The following is a 20,227-nucleotide window of genomic DNA, read 5'->3' as shown; positions in this document are numbered from 1 at the left end:
TTCAGCCCTGCAAGGGGCTTCCTTTTCTTCTTCACACCTGAGGAACTTGGAACTCTGGGAGGTTAAGAAACCTGCCCACGGTTATATGGAGAATATGACCCATCTGGAATATGAGTCAGGTCTGTCTTACTCCAAAGCCTATGTTCTTTCTACTAGAAAGGCAGCCGTAATCACGGAAAAAATGGGAAGTGTGAAAGTCACTTTTGCACCAGGCCTTTGGGTTCATCTTGAAAGAATCAGCCTCCAGCCTCAGTTCCCCTTAGGAAGTCAAATGCACTACATCCGTCTAGCATCATCAGCATTTCCAGTGCGAGAACTCCCTGTGAAGACTTAGCATTGAAATATTCTATCAAACAGCCAAGAAATATGTGAAAAGTCCCCAACCTCACTAGTAATCCTGGAAATACAATTCAAGATCACACCCAGGTATGCATTTCATACCAGTCAGATTGGCCAAAATAAATAAATAAATAAAATCTGATAATAACAAATTCAAGAAAAGATGTAGAATAGTGAATACTCTTAAACACCACTGGAGGGGACTCTGGATCTACTTCAAAGTAGACTTGAAAAGACATAATTCTACTCTAGGTCTATACCCTAGAGAAAGGCTTCCCATATAGAAATAAGAAGACATGTACATGGATATTCATAAATGCATTTTGTAATAGCAAAAGAGAGGAAAAAACAAGCTGCCTAGAGAGAATGGATAAATAAATTATATTGTGTTGTGTTCATTCGATGGAAAACCAAGCAACAATGAAAATAAATGAACTAGATCGACCTGTTATTACATGGCCAACTCTCAAATATTATACAAAAAAAGCAAGTTGAAGAAGGATTTATGCAATATGCTAACACTTCTATGATGTTCACCCACATGTAAAACATCCTGTGTATTCTTAGGAATTTATATATGTAGTAAAAAGAATAAAGCATGCATAGGAATGACAAATGTCAAATTCAGGAGAGAGGGTACTCAGAAAGGTAGACAAGATGATGGAGTCACGAGGTGGGGTGGGGTGCAGGGGCCTTTGTGCTTGTAAGTCTTTATTATTTCAATTGTGTTGGATGGTCAGCATGTAGGTGGTCATTATATTACTTTATATTTTATGTGTGCTGAAAATAATTCATTAACAATAAAAGTTATCTACTTAGCCAGTATTTGCAATAACATATTGAGAAAGCAAGTTCTGGGATATGAATATGCATTATAAAGAAGGGTTCAAGTGATTCAATAAATTTGAGGAACACTAGCTTAAAATTAAATAAGCTTTAAAAAGATACTCAGTGCTTTTAACATCCTATGTTTCCTGTAACTCTCAAAAAGAAGGTTATTCTGTTTAAATATTTTACCATAGAGCAGGGGTGAGCAAACTATAGCTGCTTGCTACCTATTTTTATAAGTAAAGTTGTGTGGGAAAACAGCCCCTCCCACTCGTTTAGTATTCTGCAGCTGCTTTCCCACTACAGTGGCAGAGTTGAGTAGTTAGGATAAAGAACATGTGGTCCTCAAAGCCTAAAATACTATCTAGCCCTTTGCAGAAAAAAAATGTGGACCCATGATAGAGCATCTTGTGGGACTTGTGTTACTAGGAGTGCATTTGGGGATTGGAACACTAGAAATTTGCCCTAGCACTTGGGAATTTGGTTTGTTTATTGGTGAAAACTGTTATGAAGAAGGCCATCAGTTCTTTCTAGAATTCCTTGGAGGGTGGATGGCGTTTCGTCTTGAATCTCCAGCACCGAGCCCACTAGCTAGCATATACTTAGCACTTCACTGAAGTACTTCACTTAATTGATCTAAACTTGAAAACCATTCGTGGAATGGCTTAATTAGGATATAGATTCATTAGTTATAATGGACATTCAAAATACCTGTGGCTTGGATAAGATAGGAGTTTTAAAATCTCCCTCATATAACAGTCCAGACATAAGCAACCCTGGGCAACTCCACAAGCTTGGGGACCCAGCCACCTTCCCTCTTGTTGCTCTGCCATCCCTTGGGTGACACCTTCCTCTGCATGGCCCTACCCAGCAGAACTACATCTATCTAGTGGGAAGAGAGAAAATAGACGGGCAGGGCATTCCCCCAGAGATTGCACACGTCACTTCCCCTCACTTCCTATTGGCCAGCACTTGGTCATATGCCCATACATAGCTGCAAGAGATTCTGGGAAATGTAGTCTTTATTTGAGCAGCCATGTGTCCAGCTAAAAATTCAAGACCTGCAGCAACACATAAAAAAGGTAATGTCTGAAAGACAGCAAACAGTCTCTGCCAAAGGGGATGCATTAAGGGTTTGTATCCTTAATTAGAGGTGACTCCTTCTCTGGAGGTGGCCCTCATTTTTTACTCTTTGAACATAAGCCATGATGCTGAAGCAAGATAATGCTGCCTTGTCATTTTCTACTCAAAATCACATGACAACACATTCAGACATGTGCACCGTAGTTTCATTCTCCTGGGTGTTTGCAGCCCTCGCTTTTGAAATAAATATTTTGAAACATATTCAGACAGACCCAGAATTTCTATCTTTTGGTATCTCTCCCAAATCAGAAAGAACTGGCAGGGAGGAGGCCTTGGAATCACTTGCTTTACCTTATCTAAGGCAGATTTAATGAGCTGGTTCTTTTCTGTAGTTTAGTAGCAGATTAAACAGCAAGTGGGCACGATTTTTGGACAAAGATTCCTCCTAGGAACTTTTGCAAGCGTTACATGTTCCATTTGCTGAGATAATATAATTTTTTCTTTCTTTCTTAGAAAGGTGCACGGAGATCTTAGTGTGACTTACCTCAGCACAAAGCATTCTCAGTTTGTTCATCTTTTTGCTACCCAAAAGAAAAGGAAAAAAATCATCAACCAGGAGACTGGAAGCCTATGAAAGGGAGTTTGACTACGGCATTCTTGGGAAAGTGTGTTGAGGAGGGGGGCCAGTATCCGAGTCAGACATATAGTCCTCTCATTTGCCATTTCACGACTCATTTCTGAAGGCACCATTTTATTGTCACACTTACAAAATCCTGTAATGGGAACTGCTTGATATATAAAAGATGATGCAAAAAATTTGTGTTACCCTACACCAAGGTCTTTCAACCTCAGCACTACGACATTTGGGACTGGATAATTCATTGTTGGTGGGGGGCTCTGTGCATTGTGGGATGTTTAACAGCACCCTCACCTCTGCCTATTAGATACCAGCCGCACCTCTTTTGTGTGATAGCCAAAAATGTCTCCAAATGTCCCCTGGGTGACAAAAATCGCCCCTGGTTGAGAATCACTGACCTATGCCAACCTAAATGTGTTTATAGAGAGACTTGCTGAATGACTTTGGAAAAAAGATGGATTTTGCTCCTTAATATGACTGTGACTCAGACAAATTAGTCAGCCCTTCTGGTGCTCCCAGTTTCCTGATCTTAAGAAAGTAAGGCGTTGGGCTGTGCAATCTCTTTCGGCACTGACATTCTGGGACCCTGCAAGTCAGAAGCTGTTATGTGGGATCTGTTTCTAGAATATGATTTGAAGGAAAGCAAGCCACAAGGGAGCAGATTTGACCCGAGGAGCACCCCATTTACACAGGCAAGAAAGCAGTAGGGAAATGTGTATTCAGAGTGGGAAGCAGGCCTTGTTGGCTGCAATGGGGGGAAAAGAAATGCTTGAGAGGTGGGGAACTTCCCAGAGGAGCAACGGCAAGAGAGCCTTAAACTTGAAGCCTATGATTAGGAATGTATATTTCTTTGGCACCCTACCCAGTACCTGGCATCTAGTAGTTTGTTGACCAGACTGCAGCACTGGAAGAGAATCTAAGAGAATGTGGAAGGCTTTTGATAGCACAGAGGGGCAGTGGAGTTGGGCGGGAAGAATAGGCTCCAGCAATAGCCTGCCTGGTTTCAAATCTCAGTTCTACCACTGACTAGCTGTGTGACCTTGGGCAAGTTTCTTAGCCTCTCTGTGCTGTCATTTTCTCTTCTGAAAAATTAAGATTAATTTTGTAGGATTAAAGTAAGGATTAGATAAGATCATGTATGTGAATGACTATATATGTATGTACATATATTTATATACATAAAATATATGCGCATTCACATATATTATTTCACATATTTATATTCACATATAAATAGGTAATATTTGTATATAAGCATATGTATATATGTACGTATATCCACTTATATATTTATAAATATCATGTGTGTATATATAATTAGAATAGTTCCTGGCACATAATAAATGCTATGTGTTTGCTATAATTATTATTTGAGAATCATAAAATATTAGGTATGGAAGCACTCAAGAATGCCTAGCACACTGTTTGACATTTAACAGGTGACAAGAATGAATTAATGAAGATTTCTGAAAATATTAGTTCCTTAATATTCATCTGTAATACTAGAACATATCACATTGCACCCTATTCCAGTCAAGAATCCAATTGCAAATGCCACTAGGGCCAGGCAGGAAACACACGGGTGGATCCAGTTGGCTGTGGGGCAACAGGGAGAACTGAGCAAGTGTATGCCACACATAAAAGTTTTCAAATTTGGCCTGGTGCAGTGGCTCACACCTGTAATCCCAGCACTTTGGGAGGTCGAGGCGGGTGGATCACTTGAGGTCAGGAGTTCAAGACCAGCCTGGCCAACATGGTGAAACCTCGTTTCTACTAAAAATACAAAAATTAGCCAGGCGTGGTGGTGGATGACTGTAATCCCAGCTGTAATCAGGAGGCTGAGGCAGGAGAATTGCTTGAACTTGGTAGGTGGAGGTTTCAGTGAGCTCAGATCGCGCTACCACACTCTAGCCTGGGCGACAGAGCAAGACTCCATCTCAAAAAACAACAACAAAAAAAATAGTCTTCAAACACCGTATTGGCACACAGCATGAGTCTTGGGATTGCATTGGCCACAAGCCCTAGAGTTTTCCCCTCTGCATCCAGGCCAAGAGCCTCTCCCTCCTCCCCTCCCTACTCTCCTCACCCCTCCACCTTCCTTCCCCTTTCCTTAAGTTCTCTTCCAGTCACACCTCCTTGCCTCACAATAAGAACAGAATGTGGCTTTCCTCGTGGCTCTGAGAATCGCTGGGTTGCTTTTAAATAAAAGCAGAAAACAGCAAATCTTGCTCTTGTCCCATCTCAGGCTGACTTTATTCAGGTGCCCAGTAAACTGAGAAACTAGAGCTGGACACAACAGACACCTGCAACCCTGGTGCATCGCTTAGACCCCTGCCAAACAGCCTGGAGTGTAACCACAGACAAACTCAATGGCACATTGTTGTGCTTTTGTAATGCCCTGTGGGCCATAAATGCATCACCAGACTCTCATAAATGAAACCTCTACTCTCCTAGATATTCTGAGTCCGTAGACTCTAACATTCTTATCTTGAGCTCCAGAAATTAGGACATTGGAGAAAGCAGCCAGATCTGGCCCTGTACATTCCAGGAAGGACATGTTTCCATTCTGACCTATTAAGAGAGTGGCCATAATGGACATTGTCTTAGTCCATTTTCTGTTGCTATAACAGAATACCACAGAATGGGTATTTATAAAGAAAAGAGCTTTATTTGGCTTACAGTTCTAGAGTCTGGAAAGTCCAAGAGTGTGGCACCAGCATCTGGTGAGAGTCATCCTATGGTGGAAGGGCAAGTGAGCGTGCACGATAGAGAGAGAATGGCAGCTGACCTCACCTCTGCAATAACTAGCCCACTCCCATGATAATAGCATTAACCCATTCTTGAGGGCAGAGCTCTCATCACCCAATCACCTTCCAAAGGTCCCACCTCAAAACACTACCACAATAGCAATTAAATTTCAATTAGTTTTGGTAGGGACATCCAAACCATAGCAGGCAGGTATTTTCTGAGTTCATGTATTAGATAGATGGCCAGCTGCCATAACAGAGTGATTCCAGACTATGGTGGCTTGACTAAGAGAGATGGTAGTTCTCTGTCATGTAATATATCAGCCATTGCAGGCTGGTAGGGTGACTTCTCCACAAGATCTTTAGAGGACCCAAGTTCCTTTCATCTTGTTTCTTTGCAATTCCTTGAAAGCAGGAGTCAGCAAACTATGGCCCCTGGGTCAGCTTTCTGTTTTTTAAATAACGTTTTATTGGAACACAGCCACACCTATTTGTTTACTGTTTGCAAGCTCTAACAGCAGAATTGAGTAATTACAACAGAGACCATATGGCCTACAAGCCTAAATTATTGACTGTGTTGCCTTTTAAGAAGTCTGCCCTAGAGCATTAGGCTCACCTGCATAGTCAAAGCTAGGACACTGGCAAGTCTGCTTATCAGCTGGGGAAAGGGACAAAGGGAAAGTCAGAGCTAGGAGCTTCCTTTTAAGCAAATGACATTGTGTCATGCTGGTAAATGTTTAACAATCATCTGTCCCAGGAGGGTGGTGAGAGCTGTGGTTTGCAGTGTTTGCCAATTTCCATGGTGTAAATACCCCCAGTATGGCTGATTTCAAGTGAGCAATGAGATGTCACTGAACACAGGATGGGGAAGATGCACACAGTTGGCTTTCACAAGCCAGCAAGATCTGGCTTCAGCTCACCACTGGACACAAATGTTACCCATGCCACTTCTACTCACGTTTTGTTGGTGAGAACTTAATCACATGGCTGTAACCAGCCACAGAGTCTGGAAAATGTATTCCCTAGCTAAGTGGCCCTGTACCCAGCCAAAATTCAGTGACACAGGTGATTCTATATTACTATGAGGAAGAAGTGGAGAACAATGGTGGGGATGATTAAAACTCATTGCCACACATTTCTTTCCCAGGTGATCTTCTTGGCCACAGGAATAAATGTTTGCATGAAATAAGAGCAAAAACAGAGAAGCTAGTATGTTGGGATAGAGTAAGGGAGAAAAGCTATTACACAGTAAAGAATGGTTCATGAGTACCAGAAGACATGTAATAAACTCAGGGAAAGTCCATGCTGGGAGGTACCCAAGAGCTTGACTAGCCTAAGATCCCCATTTTACAGACAAGGAAACTAAAGTTGTTAGAAGAAATGTGATTTGTCCAAAGTCACACAGCTAATGGGTGATACAGCCATGATACAACCACATTCATCTGGGCCCTTATCCTGTCTCTGCTCCTGCATTACCCATTGTTTTCAGAACTGTTCTCAAGGGTCTGGGTGTTCCTCCTTCCTGGATAAGTCTGGACATGGCCTCAGAATCCCCCTTGACACCATCCTCCAGTCAACCATAGCAGTGAATCAGAGTTGATGCACAAGTTGAACCCTGTCTGCCATCCTTGGTTTAGGTGTTGTTTCAAGGCCACCATGAAATTCCCCAGAGATCCTGAACAGGTGTTGGGGTGTTGACTGCCTGGAGTGTTTCTCCTGAATTTCAGATGGCTGCCTAGGTCCAGGTCATCTAGATGTTCCTAGCCTATATGAGTATTACACATCCCAATTTTCTCAGTGCATGTCCATAAACAGTGCCCCAGCCTAAAAAAGACAGATTCATGTGTATGATCTCACTTCATCCTCACCAAAATCTTAACACATATATACTGTTCTCCCCATTTAATGGATGAGAAAGTGGAAGCATAGCCACAGATGGGATAGTTTGCTGAAGGTAACACGGCAAGGACATGTGCTGTGTCCTCATGCATTTCAACTCCAGCAGTTCCCTGCCGCCCTTCAGTGACATCCTGAGTATCCAGACAAGTGAAATCAGCATTATTGTCTACTGGATACCATCCATCTCTGTTATGCCCACAGAGGAATATGAAAGGCTGGCAACTTGGTCCTTAATTACTATTTTGAGTTAGTGTTGTACTTTCATTTCTCCCCGCTATGTACCTTCATTTTCAATTATGTTGTTACCTGCGTAGCCAAACAGCTCACTTAACTTCCTTTTCCACGACAGTCTTGTGAGGCTGGGGCCCCTCTCTGACTCATTTGCTGTTGTATCACAGCACCTAATCCAGCGCCTGGCCAATACTGGAGCCCAATAAATATGCATGTGTGAATTACTATGTGCCAATTAAAAATAATAATAAAAGCCAAAAAAAAGTCTGTATGAATGAATGAGTGATGGTATTTCCCTGAGACTCTGAGGTTCTCCAGTGCAGAAATCACATCCTATTGGCCTCTCTGGATCCCCAGTGTGTGGCACAGAGTAGATATTCAGTAATGTTGAATTCTGCGGAATGGGCTGGGATGGAGTATGGGCATTCACCCACAAACACAGGTCTTACTTGAGCCTGGACTTTGGAATGAGACAGATCTGGGTGGAAATTGAAGTCTAAGGAACTGAGTGACTTTAGGGCCAGTTATGTAACTTCTCTGAGTCTCTGTTTCCTCATCTGTAAAACGGGGACATGAAAGCTTACCTTTTGGGGTTCCTGAGGGTTTAAGCAAGATACAGGTGTGAACTGAGGAGTGAGGATGCCTGGGTTGAGTGCCAGCTCCATCACCTACAAGCTGTGCGACCTTGAGCAACCGATATGCAACCTCGATGCCGCAATTTTTCTTCTGTAAAATGAGCGTAACAGTCCACAGTTTGTGAGATTATTTTGAAGATTTAACTGAGCTATTATATGTGAAATACTTAAGAAATGAAAAGCTGTCTATAAATGCCAGTCATCATTATGATATTAATTATGGTGTGTTAGGAAAGCTGTTTGTAAATGTTTACCGTGCCTTTGGTTATTGTTATTATCTTTGCTCTCTTCCAAGACAACTAATCTGACTGCTGGATGGAGCCATAGTGTAACCCAAACCACAATTCCCAGGGGCCCAAGCAGCAGAATGGGGCTGCATCCTCTCATATTTATCCCCACAACAGCCAAACACCTCAGCCTGCACCTTCCAATGGTAGGCTTCAGGAATCTTCCATGTGAGCAAGGAAAAGTGACTTTTCCTCTCACGCATCTCCCCAGGCAGATGGCTGCTGCCTTGGAGAGGAGCCTTGGAACTTGCTGTGTCGCAGATTGCCAACCTGCTGGTGAGACCCAGATGAATGAGAACAGAAACACATGCACAGGGAAGTGAGAAGCCACCGGCGCCACGGCAGAGCTCTCACGAGGCCCTGCAAGTGACAGGCCACAGGGAGGGCTGGGATCAGAGGGACCAGGCTCTAGAACAATTGGAAAAGGCCTTAGCAGCAAGGAAAGACCTGCCCTGGGATTGGAGGATTGTGTGGCTGAAGGATGGTGGTGGGGGGGTGTCCAGATGGCCTGATTAAATCCCTGGAGAGAGGACCTGCAATTATAAAATCATAGCAATGAATTACGCATTCCATGTATTGGGCAATTATTATCATCACACGCCGTGCTAAGTGGTTCAAAAGAATTATCTCTTTTAAACCTCATTGCAGATGTAGACAGTGAAGACTATTATCATCATCCCTGTTTTGCAGAGGGGGAAACTGAGGCTTAGAGAGTTTTTTTCACCTGCCCGAGATCCCTTAGCAAGTAAGTACTGGGATGTGAATTTTGGACTTAGGCACCAGCCTCTCCTGCCTCTGTGAGGGCAAAGGCTTTGGATTCAGACACTCAGACCTTCGCCTCAGTTTCGTTGCTGGTAGAATATGAATAATGATGATGATCTCCTCCCAAGAGAGGATCCATTGAAGTGGTGAAAACTGGCTATTTAGCACCATGTGTGAAACACAATAAGCACGTAATAAAGGGCGGTGTTTCTATGAGTGATCATGGTTATTGGGGCTGCTCGGGCCTTTTGCAGTACAGGACCCCGGAGTCATAGTATGAGGAATCCCTTTGGAAGCCTGTGCTTCCAAGCCACAGCAGCCCAGTGTTTGGCAGCACATCACTAAGAACTGGGCCATGCAGAGTGATCAGCAGGATGGACTATGGAGCCAGACTGCTGGGTTCAAATCCTGACTCCTACTCAGCTGTGTGACAACGAGCAAGTTGATTAACCCCTCTGTGCCCCATTTTCCTTATCTGTGAAATAAATTTAAAATAATAATGCCTTCATCGTAGGGTTATTATGAGGATTAAGCAAGTTTGTATTTGTAAAAAGCTTACAATATGCCTGGTAAATAGTAAGTGCTGTGTACGTATTTGCTAATAAAGCATGTTAAGTAAGATTAGTGTTCCCATTTTACATATGAGAAAACAAAATGAAATTAAAGCTGTGCCAGGTTGCCTGGTGAGCGAGGGCACAGGCAAGGGATGAACCATGGCAGCCTGGCCTCCGAGCCCGGATCCTTGGGGGTGGGCTTAACAGAGTTACATAGGAGTAAAACTCTCAGGGAATCTGGGAGCTGCCGGTTACCTTCTAGCAACAGTGAGGTCAGGATTGGTCCTTGGAATTGGAGAGAAAAAGGAGGGCCACGAGCCTGGTAGGGTAGGCCCACGGCACCCTAAGGGGCTCTGAACTATTCCAGAAACTTCGTTCATCTAACACTGACTCCCTCCCCACCCTCTGCTATCACTCACAAAACCACGCTGGACAGGAATGGCAGCCTTCCCGGGGGCCAGGCTTTCCCCACTGGGTAAGGTCTACTGTGATTCTGGTGGTATTTGTCAGATATGATATCTAATTTGAGACCTTAAAAAACACTTGGACTGTAGTCTCTGTGTCTCTGTATTTGCTTCTTCCAAATACAGTATATTCTTTCCAAAGTCTGCACTTTGCTTTGTAATTTATTTAATGGTTATCATAGGAGATCTCTGACACTTAATGAGAGCTGTATGCTGAGCGCAGTACTCTGCTAAGCACTATACACAAATTATCTCATTTAATTCATATCCAAAATCCTGTAAAGAAGGTATTACTAAGTTCATTGCACAGATGAGAAAACTGAGCAACAAAGTGGTTATGTAACGGGCCCCAAGATCACACAACTGCCACGTAGCAGACTTGGGATTTGAGATACCAGAGTTTATGCTCATAATTTCTATGCTAGCTTTAAAGCATAATAAATGCATAAAGATGTCCAGGGCCTCACCAGCTTGCATTTGGCACTCACAAAGCATCCAGAGATCCGCAGAATACATTAACTCCCCGCCTCGGTGCCGCCTCCTTCCCAAGAGAGAGAAAGCAACGCCATCGCTTGCTGTCCTCAGGCCTGCAGGCTTCCTGGAGAACATCCTTCTAAAGTCATGTCCCTGAAGTGGTGGAAGATATTGAGCCTATCTCTTGGGGCTGGGGCACTTGAGAATCAGAGAAATTGACCACCTCGGTAGCTGCCCTCTCACTTAAATTGATCAGATTTTTTACTGCATCATTGAAAGCCACTTGACGGGAAAAACCATAAAGCTGATTGCCTTCTAGTGATGCCTCAGGTGACCAGCTGAATAGATTTCTGCATAAATAAGTCAGGCACTCAAGAGGGCACACTTATTTGTCCAGGCCACGGAGGGACATGTTGGTTTACAGTGGTGGAGATCCTTCAGGAACTTTCTGGAAAGACTGCATGGGGCTCTCAGCCACATTTAAAGATATGCTACAGGAACGTTTTTTTGCAGAGTTAAACATTTCTGACAAATTGGGTTGAACAGAAAGCCACAGTTGTCATAGATTTTTAGGAAAATGTTTCTTACCTGCTCTAGTTCACTTGCCTGACTTAGCTGGTAAAATTCAGTAACCAGAACCATTATTTATTATTTATTTTGGATGACCAAGAGATTATTGATAAACAGATGCTTTCTGGGGCCTGCTTTCAAGAATGAAGACCACACAATGGCAAAGGACACTCTCTTCAGTAAAAGGTTTTGGGGAAACTGGATATCCATATGCAGAAGAATGAAATTAGACCCTTATGTCATCCATATACACAAATCAGCTCAAAATGTAAGACCTGAAACTATAAAACCACTAGAAAACACAGGTGGAAATTTCCGTAACATTGGCCTGGGCAATGATTTTTCTGGTGATGACTCCAAAAGTACAGGCAACAAAAGCAAAAATAGACAAATGGGATTGCAACAAATTAAACAGCTTCTGCACAGCAAAGGAAACAATCAACAGGGTGAAGAGACAACTTATGGAATGGGAGAAAATACTTGCAAATCATACATCTGATATGGGGTTAATATCCAAAATATATCAGGAACTCAAGCAACTCAATAGCAAGGAAATTATCTGATTAAAAAATGAGTGAGGGCCGGGTGTGGTGGCTCACGCCTGTAATCCCAGCACTTTGGGAGGCCGAGGCAGGCGGATCATGAGGTCAGGAGATCGAGACCATCCTGGCTAACATGGTGAAACCCCATCTCTACTAAAAATACAAAGAATTAGCTAGGTGTGGTGGTGGGCACTTGTAGTCCCAGCTACTTGGGAGGCTGAGGCAGGAGAATGGCATGAACCCGGGAGGCAGAGCTTGCAGTGAGCCGAGATTGCGCCACTGCACTCCAGCCTGGGCGACAGAGCAAGACTCCGTCCCAAAAAAAAAAAAAAAAATAGTGAAAGCCAGGTGCGGTGACTCATGCCTGTAATCCTAGCACTTTGGGAGGCCAAAGCAGGCAGATCACTTGAGCTCGAGTTCGAGATCAGCCTGGCCAACACAGAGAAACTCCGTCTCTACTAAAAATACAAAAATTAGCTGGGCATTCTGATGCATGCCTGTAATCCCAGCTACTCAGGAGGCTGAGGCATGATAGTCTCTTGAACCCGGGAGGCAGAGGCTGCAGTGAGCTGAGATCGCACCACTGCACTCCAGCCTGGACAACAGAGAGAAAAAAAATAATGAGCCAAGGTCCTAAACATGTCATTTCTCAAAAGAAGATATATAAATGGCCAACAGGTATATGAAAAAATGCTCAACATTGCTAATCATCAGGGAATGCAAATTAAAACTACAATGAGATATCGCTTGACACCTGTTAGAATGGCTGTTATCAAAAAGATGAAATATAAAAGTGTTGGCAAGGGTGTCAAGAAAAGGAACCCTTGTACACTGCTGGTGGGAATGTAAATTATTACAGCCATTATGGAAAACAGTATGGAAGTTCCTCAAAAAATTAAAATAGAACTACTATAAGATCCAGGAATCCCACCACTGGCTATATATCCAAAGGAAATGAAATCAGTATATCAGAGAGATATCCACACTCCTATGTTTATTGCAGCACTGTTCACAATTGCTAAAATATGGAATCAACCTGCCTATCAACAGATGAATGGATAAAGAAAATGTTGTATATATGCAAAGTGGAATTACTATTCAGTCCTAAAAAAAAAAGAAGGAAATCCTGTCATTTGTGACAAAGTTGGTAGACCTGGAGGACATTGTGTTATGTGAAATAATCCAGGCACAGAAAGAAAAACACCACACGATCTCACCATAAATAAATAAGTATGTGAGGTAAGTAATGAATATGGTAATTAGCTTGATTTAGCCATACCACAGTGTATTCATGTGGTGCACCATAAATACACAGCATGCTTAATGGTTAGTTAAAATGTAATTGATTTTTTTAAAAGAATGAATGGTAGATCATGCATGTCTCACCTGTCCATTGGCACAGCGTGTGTCAGGCACTGATGGGTATACAATAGACAACAAGATAGATGTGGTCCTGCCCCTCGGAGGCTGGCATGCTATTGGAAAAAACAAACATTTTTTAAGTAAATGAAATAGTCACAAACTGTGAAAAATGCTAACAAGGAGACAAACAAAATTGGCCTGGAGAGCCCTGGCTTGGATGGACGTATCAGAGATGTTCTGCAGAGAGCCAGGGGAAGGACCTTCCAGGGAGAGGGAACCACAGGAGCTGAGTCCTCTAGGCAGGAAAGCCACGGCCTGTTGAAGGGTCAGAAGAAAGAGGAGAGTTGCTGTTACAGAGTGAAGGAGGGAGAGAAGCTGGGAAGCGGGTAGGGCCCAGAGCCTGTAGAGTTCAGCAGGCCCCTCCTGGAGAGCTGGACTTTATCCCCAGTATACTGGAAGGCAGTGGAAGGTTTTAAGCAGGGGCGTAACATGGTTCTATTTATGTTTTAAGCTCACTCTGACCTTGTGTAAGAGACTGGTTTGGATGGGGATAATGAAAGCAGGAAGACCAGCTAGGAGGCTGTGGCAGTAACTGGATATCTCAGAGATAGATGCTGGTCTTTGAGACCCAGGTGGGGCAGTAGAGGTGGAGAGAAGTGGATGGATTTGGGATTTCATTGGCACAACCAACAGCTGATGGAATGGATAAGGGCATAAGAAAAGGTTCCGGCCTTAGTACCTGGGTGGACAGTGGTGCTGTTTACTGAGATGGGATGACTGAGGGACAAGTTTGGAGGGAGGGGATAGGTATGTTAATGAAAAGTTCCATTTGGGACCTGCTAAATTTGAGGGTCTGAGAGCCATCCATAGCTGAGCTCAAGTAGGCAGCTATATGTGTGGAGTCATAGGCATGGTGGAGGGAGAGGGTCAGGTCCCACTGAAGAGGGCAGGATGGGGGGTCAGGTCAAAACCTGGCTCACCACTTACTAGCTCTGTGACTTGGACAGTTTTCTTAAAGTTTCCTCATCTGTGGAGTGGGGCTTCCAGCAGCTCCTACCTACATCAGGACTTGTTGTGATGGTTTGAGTTCATACATAGAAAGAGCTTACATTTCAATAGTGAGAATTCAGTAAATGTCAGCTTCCTGTAATAACAATTATCATCATCTTAGCTACGGTAATTTTCTTGCCATTTGTCTCTTTCTAATTAAAATCAAGTACCTCGATAGCTGGTAAACACTTCTCCTGATGTTCTTGGAATTATTCATTTACGAGTCTGTGAGCTCTGTGAACACAGGGTCTGTGTCTCCCACCTTTGTAGCCCCGTAGTGTGGGGCCCAGCATACACTGTAGGTGCCCAGTAACGTTTATCCAGTCATATGGAATGAAGAATGCATATTTTTCATGCAAAAATGCATATTTGATTGAATCCATCAAGCATGAAGGATATCAGAAGGAACTTAGACAAAAAAGAAGAAACTCCAATGGGTGTATTTCTGTGACAATAATTTACAGCATCTTTGCTCCCAAGAAGGGAGATCTTGCTTTCACAAAGAAGCCTCTTCCAGAATTGGATAGTGGTCTGTGAGAAGAAAGGTTTTCTCTATAGTGAGTCAAATCTGATACCTCCCTGAGATTTGCACACACACAACCCCAATCGAGGGTCCAGACTTTTCAGCACGACACACCCAGACCTGTGCGCACGTCTCTCGGAAGCCTCTGTGATGTGTGCTCTGGGACCTTGCTCTCTTACTCTGGCCCGCCTCCCTCTGTCACGTTCATTTTGCCTGAAGCTCCTTCCTTACCCATTGTTTAGGGATCGTTGGTCCCTTGGATGAAGCCCGCAGCTGCAGCAAGGGTCCCCCCCTCTTCCCCTGGAGATAGATGCTGTGTTTACATTCTGGAAGGATCCACGGTTTCTCCTTGTGTTCTTTCTGGGCCCCTAGTCTCTGCCCTCTCCCGGATAAAAGTCAAGACACCCGGTTAAATTTCAGTTTCAGATAAACAATGGATCCATGGTTTCTCCTTGTGTTCTTTCTGGGCCCCTAGTCTCTGCCCTCTCCTGGATAAAAGTCAAGACACCCGGTTAAATTTCAGTTTCAGATAAACAATGGATAATGTTTTTAGTATAAGTGTGTCCCATGAAATATTTCTCAAGTATTTTTATTTGCTAAATCTGGTAACCCTAGCTGTAGGAGAGCCACGTTCAAGGCCCCCATGAGCTGGGCCAAGAAGTTCTATGGCTCAGCCACGTTCTGTTCCCTAGAAGCTCAGGTCTCGGATGCTGATGCCACAGACTGAAGCCAGGCCCCGGTCCTCCAGCCAGCCCTCCGCCACTGCCGGGATAGCCCTCTGTCTTCCCTGGGGAGCCTTCCAACAGCGTTGGGGTGTTCTTGACTTTCCCACCAGCCATGAAAAGGCCTTAATCCTGGAGTCCAGATTCTGATCAACTCTGGGCCCCTAAGTACCTTTCACTGTCCCTCCCAGGGCTCTCCTACAAATAGGCCCTTGGAGGCCTGGCCTGACATTTAGGTCCTGAGACAGGTGTGCAGATCAGACCCCCCCCCCCGCCCCCCGCGCCATCGCAACACCAGGCTTCTGGCTCCGCTCCTTGGAGTCCGTCTGCGTCCCAGCAGCTCCCCCTGGTGGCCAGAAGCAAACGCTTCGTGTCTAGCATCGAGCCAAAGCATCTCCTACCCCTGGATTCCCATTCCGGAATAGTTTTCAGACCAAGGCTCCTCCGCAGAGATGAGTGATGTGTCAGGAACCCAGGGACAGGCCAGGGGCACACACATCGCATTCACTTCTTGGGGCTCTTGTGGTCGTTCACTCCTCAGGTGCTCAGGAGTCTCAGCGCCATAAACCTGGAACAATGGCCCCCTCTCGTTCCTCACAAACTTCGCCCTTTCTTCCACCACAAAGTGGGTTCATTAGAGGCAGGAACAGAGCCAGGAATCTCGAACAGTCGGCTCCTCCCCTTAGTTCCCACCCCCTGAGTCAGCAAGCAGGGGGAGTGTGAGGGGTCTGGGACAGCTCTGACTCCGGCTGACACACCTGCCTCTGGGCAAGGGTGGTGCATATCTGAGAAGCCGGCAGGCACACATGGAGAAGTCAGAGTCCACGCCCTCTGCTCCATCCCAGTAGCCACCGTCTCAACTCAGCCCCTCATCACTTCACACTTTGGCAGTGGTTTCTGTCCACTCAGCTAGTTCAGTTGGCTCCAGCACGTCTCCTGGCCTCCAGGGTTGCCTCAGGCCCACCCTCCATCCTCTCCTAGGGTTGGCCATCCAACCATATCACTCCCCTCACAGCTTTTAAGGATAAAGTCTGAAGCCTTAAGGACTACGTCACAGGTCCTCTAGGCCCTGCTTACCTCAGCTTCTGCCTAGAAGTTTATGCCCCAGAAACACTGAAACCTCCATGGTTACCTTCACACAGCCTGCATGTCTCAACACCATACTTTTGCTCATACTGGCCCTGCTCAAAGCTTTTCTGCTCTCTCTTCTCCTATCTTCTGAGTTAAGACACAGGCCAGGTGCAGTTGCTCATGCTTGTAATTCCAGCACTTTGAAAGGCCAAGGTGGGAGAATTGCTTGAGGCCAGGAGTTCGAGAGCAGCCTGGGCAACATAACAAGACCCTGTCTTTACAAACATTTTTTTTGATGAGCTGGGTGTGGGTGGTGGTGCATCCCTGTAGTCTCAGATACTGGGGTAAGTAAGGCAGGAAGATCACTTGAGCCCAGGAGTCTGAGGCTGCAGTGAGCTATGATTGCACCACTGCATTCTAGCCTGGGCGACAGAGCAAGACCCTGCCTCAAAAATAATAAAATAAAATAAGGACACAGATAGCCCAATGGTCATCTCCTCCAGGAAGCCTTTCTGGATCTCCTAGTCTCTGGCTGCTTCCTTGCACTCCTGCAGCGCATGTATTCTATAACAGTGCGTGCCTCTGACCCCTCAATCCTTGCATTTGCCACATTGAATTATAACAACCCATGGCTGTGTCCTCTCCCTTTCCAGGCAGTGGGGCCCCAAGGGCAGGGATGGTGACATGTTTACCTTTGTGTTTTCAGCACCTAGAACAGAGCTTAGCACAAGAGGTATTCAATAAATGCTTAGTGATTTGATTTAATTAATTGATTGATCAGTTCATTGTGAGAAGGAAGTAACATCCTTTACAAGCAGAATGTGTAGCACCTTCTTGATTCCATTGATTCTCCTCCCCACCCTTCCCTAACCTCTTTCTCAATGCCCTGGGCTGGCTGGGTGACAAATTCCCATGCACCTTGCCATTTATATTCCTGTTTGATCTTGCCGGTTCTCTGTCCTGCGACTGCGACTGTTTTGAATGCAGAGAATCCACCCAGTCTGTGTTCATTCAGCTCCCATTAACCTCTGTGTGCTTTGCCCTCTCGGGCCCTGGGATGGAGAGGCTCAACAGACAAGGCCCTTGCTCTCAGAAGTCCCCAGCCTAGAGCGGGCAGTCCGACAAATAAACAGGCAAACAGTTAAGTCCTGTGATTGCAGGACAGGGGGACAGTAGATAAACAGGCCAGCTCTCCGCACAGACCACCTGGGCTCAATTCCTAGCTCCACTGCTTTCACACTGTGTAGCCTTGGGCAGGGCCCTTATCTGTCTGTTTCCCCATGGGTAAAAGAGGGGTCGTAAGATTTACCTCTTGGGTTATGTGGGGATTCAATGAATTAATTCATGCAAAGAGCTTAGTGAGAGTGCCTAGTCCATAGTAAATATTCAGTACGTATTGGTCGTTATGTGACTTAGCTCGGTATGCTATGAGAGCACACAGGAGACTAGACAGATTCACAGCAGTCATAAAGGACAAAGGATCAAGAGACATCCGGAGGCAATCATTTTAATTGGAGCCTACGAACAGGCAATTTACATGAAAAGCAAATGCAATGTCCCAGGGTGCTTCCTGCAGAGTTTGCCCCTGTACCCCTCTGGGAAGCCGCTGTACCCGCATGATGTCTCTTCCCTTCCTTAGGGCGGACGACTGCTTTTGTGCATCTCGAAAGCTGGATGCGGTGGCCATCGAAGCCAAGTTTAAGCAGGACCTGGGTTTCCGGATGCTGAACTGTGGACGAACAGACCTGGTGAAGCAGGCGGTGTCTCTGCTGGGGCCCGATGGGATCAACACCATGAGCGAACAGGTACAGGGTCCGAGGGTCTGAACAGGCTCCGCACATCCTCCATGTGCATCACCCCTGGCAAGACAGCTGGTGAATCCCCACCGCAGGCGCTGGGCAGAGGCTCCCCCTGCTGACGGCTTAGATTGCTTGCTTGCTTGTGTTTTTCTTCAGTTTTTAAAATATCTTATAAAAATGCTGTGGTTCATCTTTATAGAAGTAGCACATGATCATTGCAGCTGAAATGGAAAAGAGAGGAAAAATAGGCCCATTCCAGAAAGGAAATAATGCCATCACCATGTAACCATCATTTATATTTAGTATCTGTCCTTCAAGTCCTTCTTCCATCGTGGTTAAAATTAGTTCTCTGCTTGTCTGTCTGTTCCTGCACAGGACAAGCCCAGACAGATTTCATCAAACATTTAGGGTATGTTTAAGATACACAAAAGTCATTCTGGGGACCCTAGGAGGCGCCTCAGAGATAGGCAGCTATCCCCCCTAACTCCTGAAACTGAGATACAGTGAGAGACATGTGGGCCCAGCAGTCAGGGAGATACCTTGTGTGGTGAACCGTCATGGACAGAGAAAACAAACAGCAGTTATAAATGCAAGTCTCACATGGAAAGTCACAAGGGACAGATGGGGCTGCTTCTCACATGGCAGCTCATGCAGTGAGTTCCAGAGAGGGAATGACAGGGACTATTTATTTAACTACAGCTATAATAATTTTATTGAGCAACACCAAGGAGCTCTAATATACACACACACAAACACAGACATACATGTATATTTGTATTCTTTTTAAAACCCCAGTGATTTATTACACCTTGCCTTTTTCAATATTTTATATTAAAGTTACTTTGCAATATTGTTCAATATTCTTTTTTTTTTTAAGAGATGAGATCCCATTATGTTGTCCAGGCTGGCCTTGAACTCTTAGGCTCAAGAGATCCTCCTGCCTCAGCCTCCTGAGGAGCTGGGACTACAGGTGTGCACCACCACATTCGGCTTATTTTTATATGTTTTATAGAGACACGGTCTCGCTACACTGCCCAGGCTGGTCTGAAACTCTTGGCCTCAAGGAATCCTCCCATCTTGGCCTCCCAAAATGCTGGGTTTACAGGCAGGAGCCACTGGGCCCAGTGTCTTTTTTTAAAATCACTTCTGATGGCTATACAAAATGGTCATTATTATTTATTCATTGACCAGGCCTCAATTGTTGGAATTTAGGTTGTTTCAAATTACTTTTATTAATAATGCTAGGCTAAACATATTTACATGAGTCTTTGTTCAAATCTGTGATTATTTCATTAGGGAAATTTTTAAAATGCAAATAGTGGCTCAAACGCACCAGCTTTTCTTAAGGTTCTCAATCTTAAATTACTTTCCCAGAACTTTTGTTTCATTTTACACACCCTCCAGCTATATGTGTGTTCACTATTAACTCTTCTGCTTATCTTTTGCCTGTTTTTCATTAGAGCTTTACTGTTTTTCTTCTTTATTCAGGAGCGCTGTTTACGTATTAGGCACATAATCCTTTGTTATAATGTGATAAATATGCCTCAATTCATTGTTTACCTTCTGATTTTGCTTATAATGTTTTCAATTATATGTCCTCAATGCTGTAATGATTTTCATTTGTGATTTCTTCCACTCCTTTTATGCC

General features: G+C 44.4%; 1 protein-coding gene across 3 annotated transcripts in view; it reads left to right on the top strand.

Moving 5' to 3' along the window:
• The window catches only part of ABTB3 (ankyrin repeat and BTB domain containing 3), a 351,655-nt gene that overhangs the window by 284,107 nt on the left and 47,321 nt on the right, over positions 1-20,227 (top strand). For all 3 annotated transcript variants that reach the window (XM_032168796.2, XM_032168795.2, XM_032168797.1), the window contains one exon: positions 18,420-18,585. In XM_032168796.2, coding sequence (XP_032024687.1) covers positions 18,420-18,585 — 166 coding nt within the window. The remainder of the gene's footprint in view (positions 1-18,419; positions 18,586-20,227) is intronic.

The sequence above is a fragment of the Hylobates moloch genome, unplaced genomic scaffold, assembly GCF_009828535.3.
Source record: "Hylobates moloch isolate HMO894 unplaced genomic scaffold, HMol_V3 SCAFFOLD_12, whole genome shotgun sequence".
NCBI lineage: Eukaryota > Metazoa > Chordata > Mammalia > Primates > Hylobatidae > Hylobates > Hylobates moloch.
This window is presented reverse-complemented; position numbering and strand designations above follow the sequence as displayed.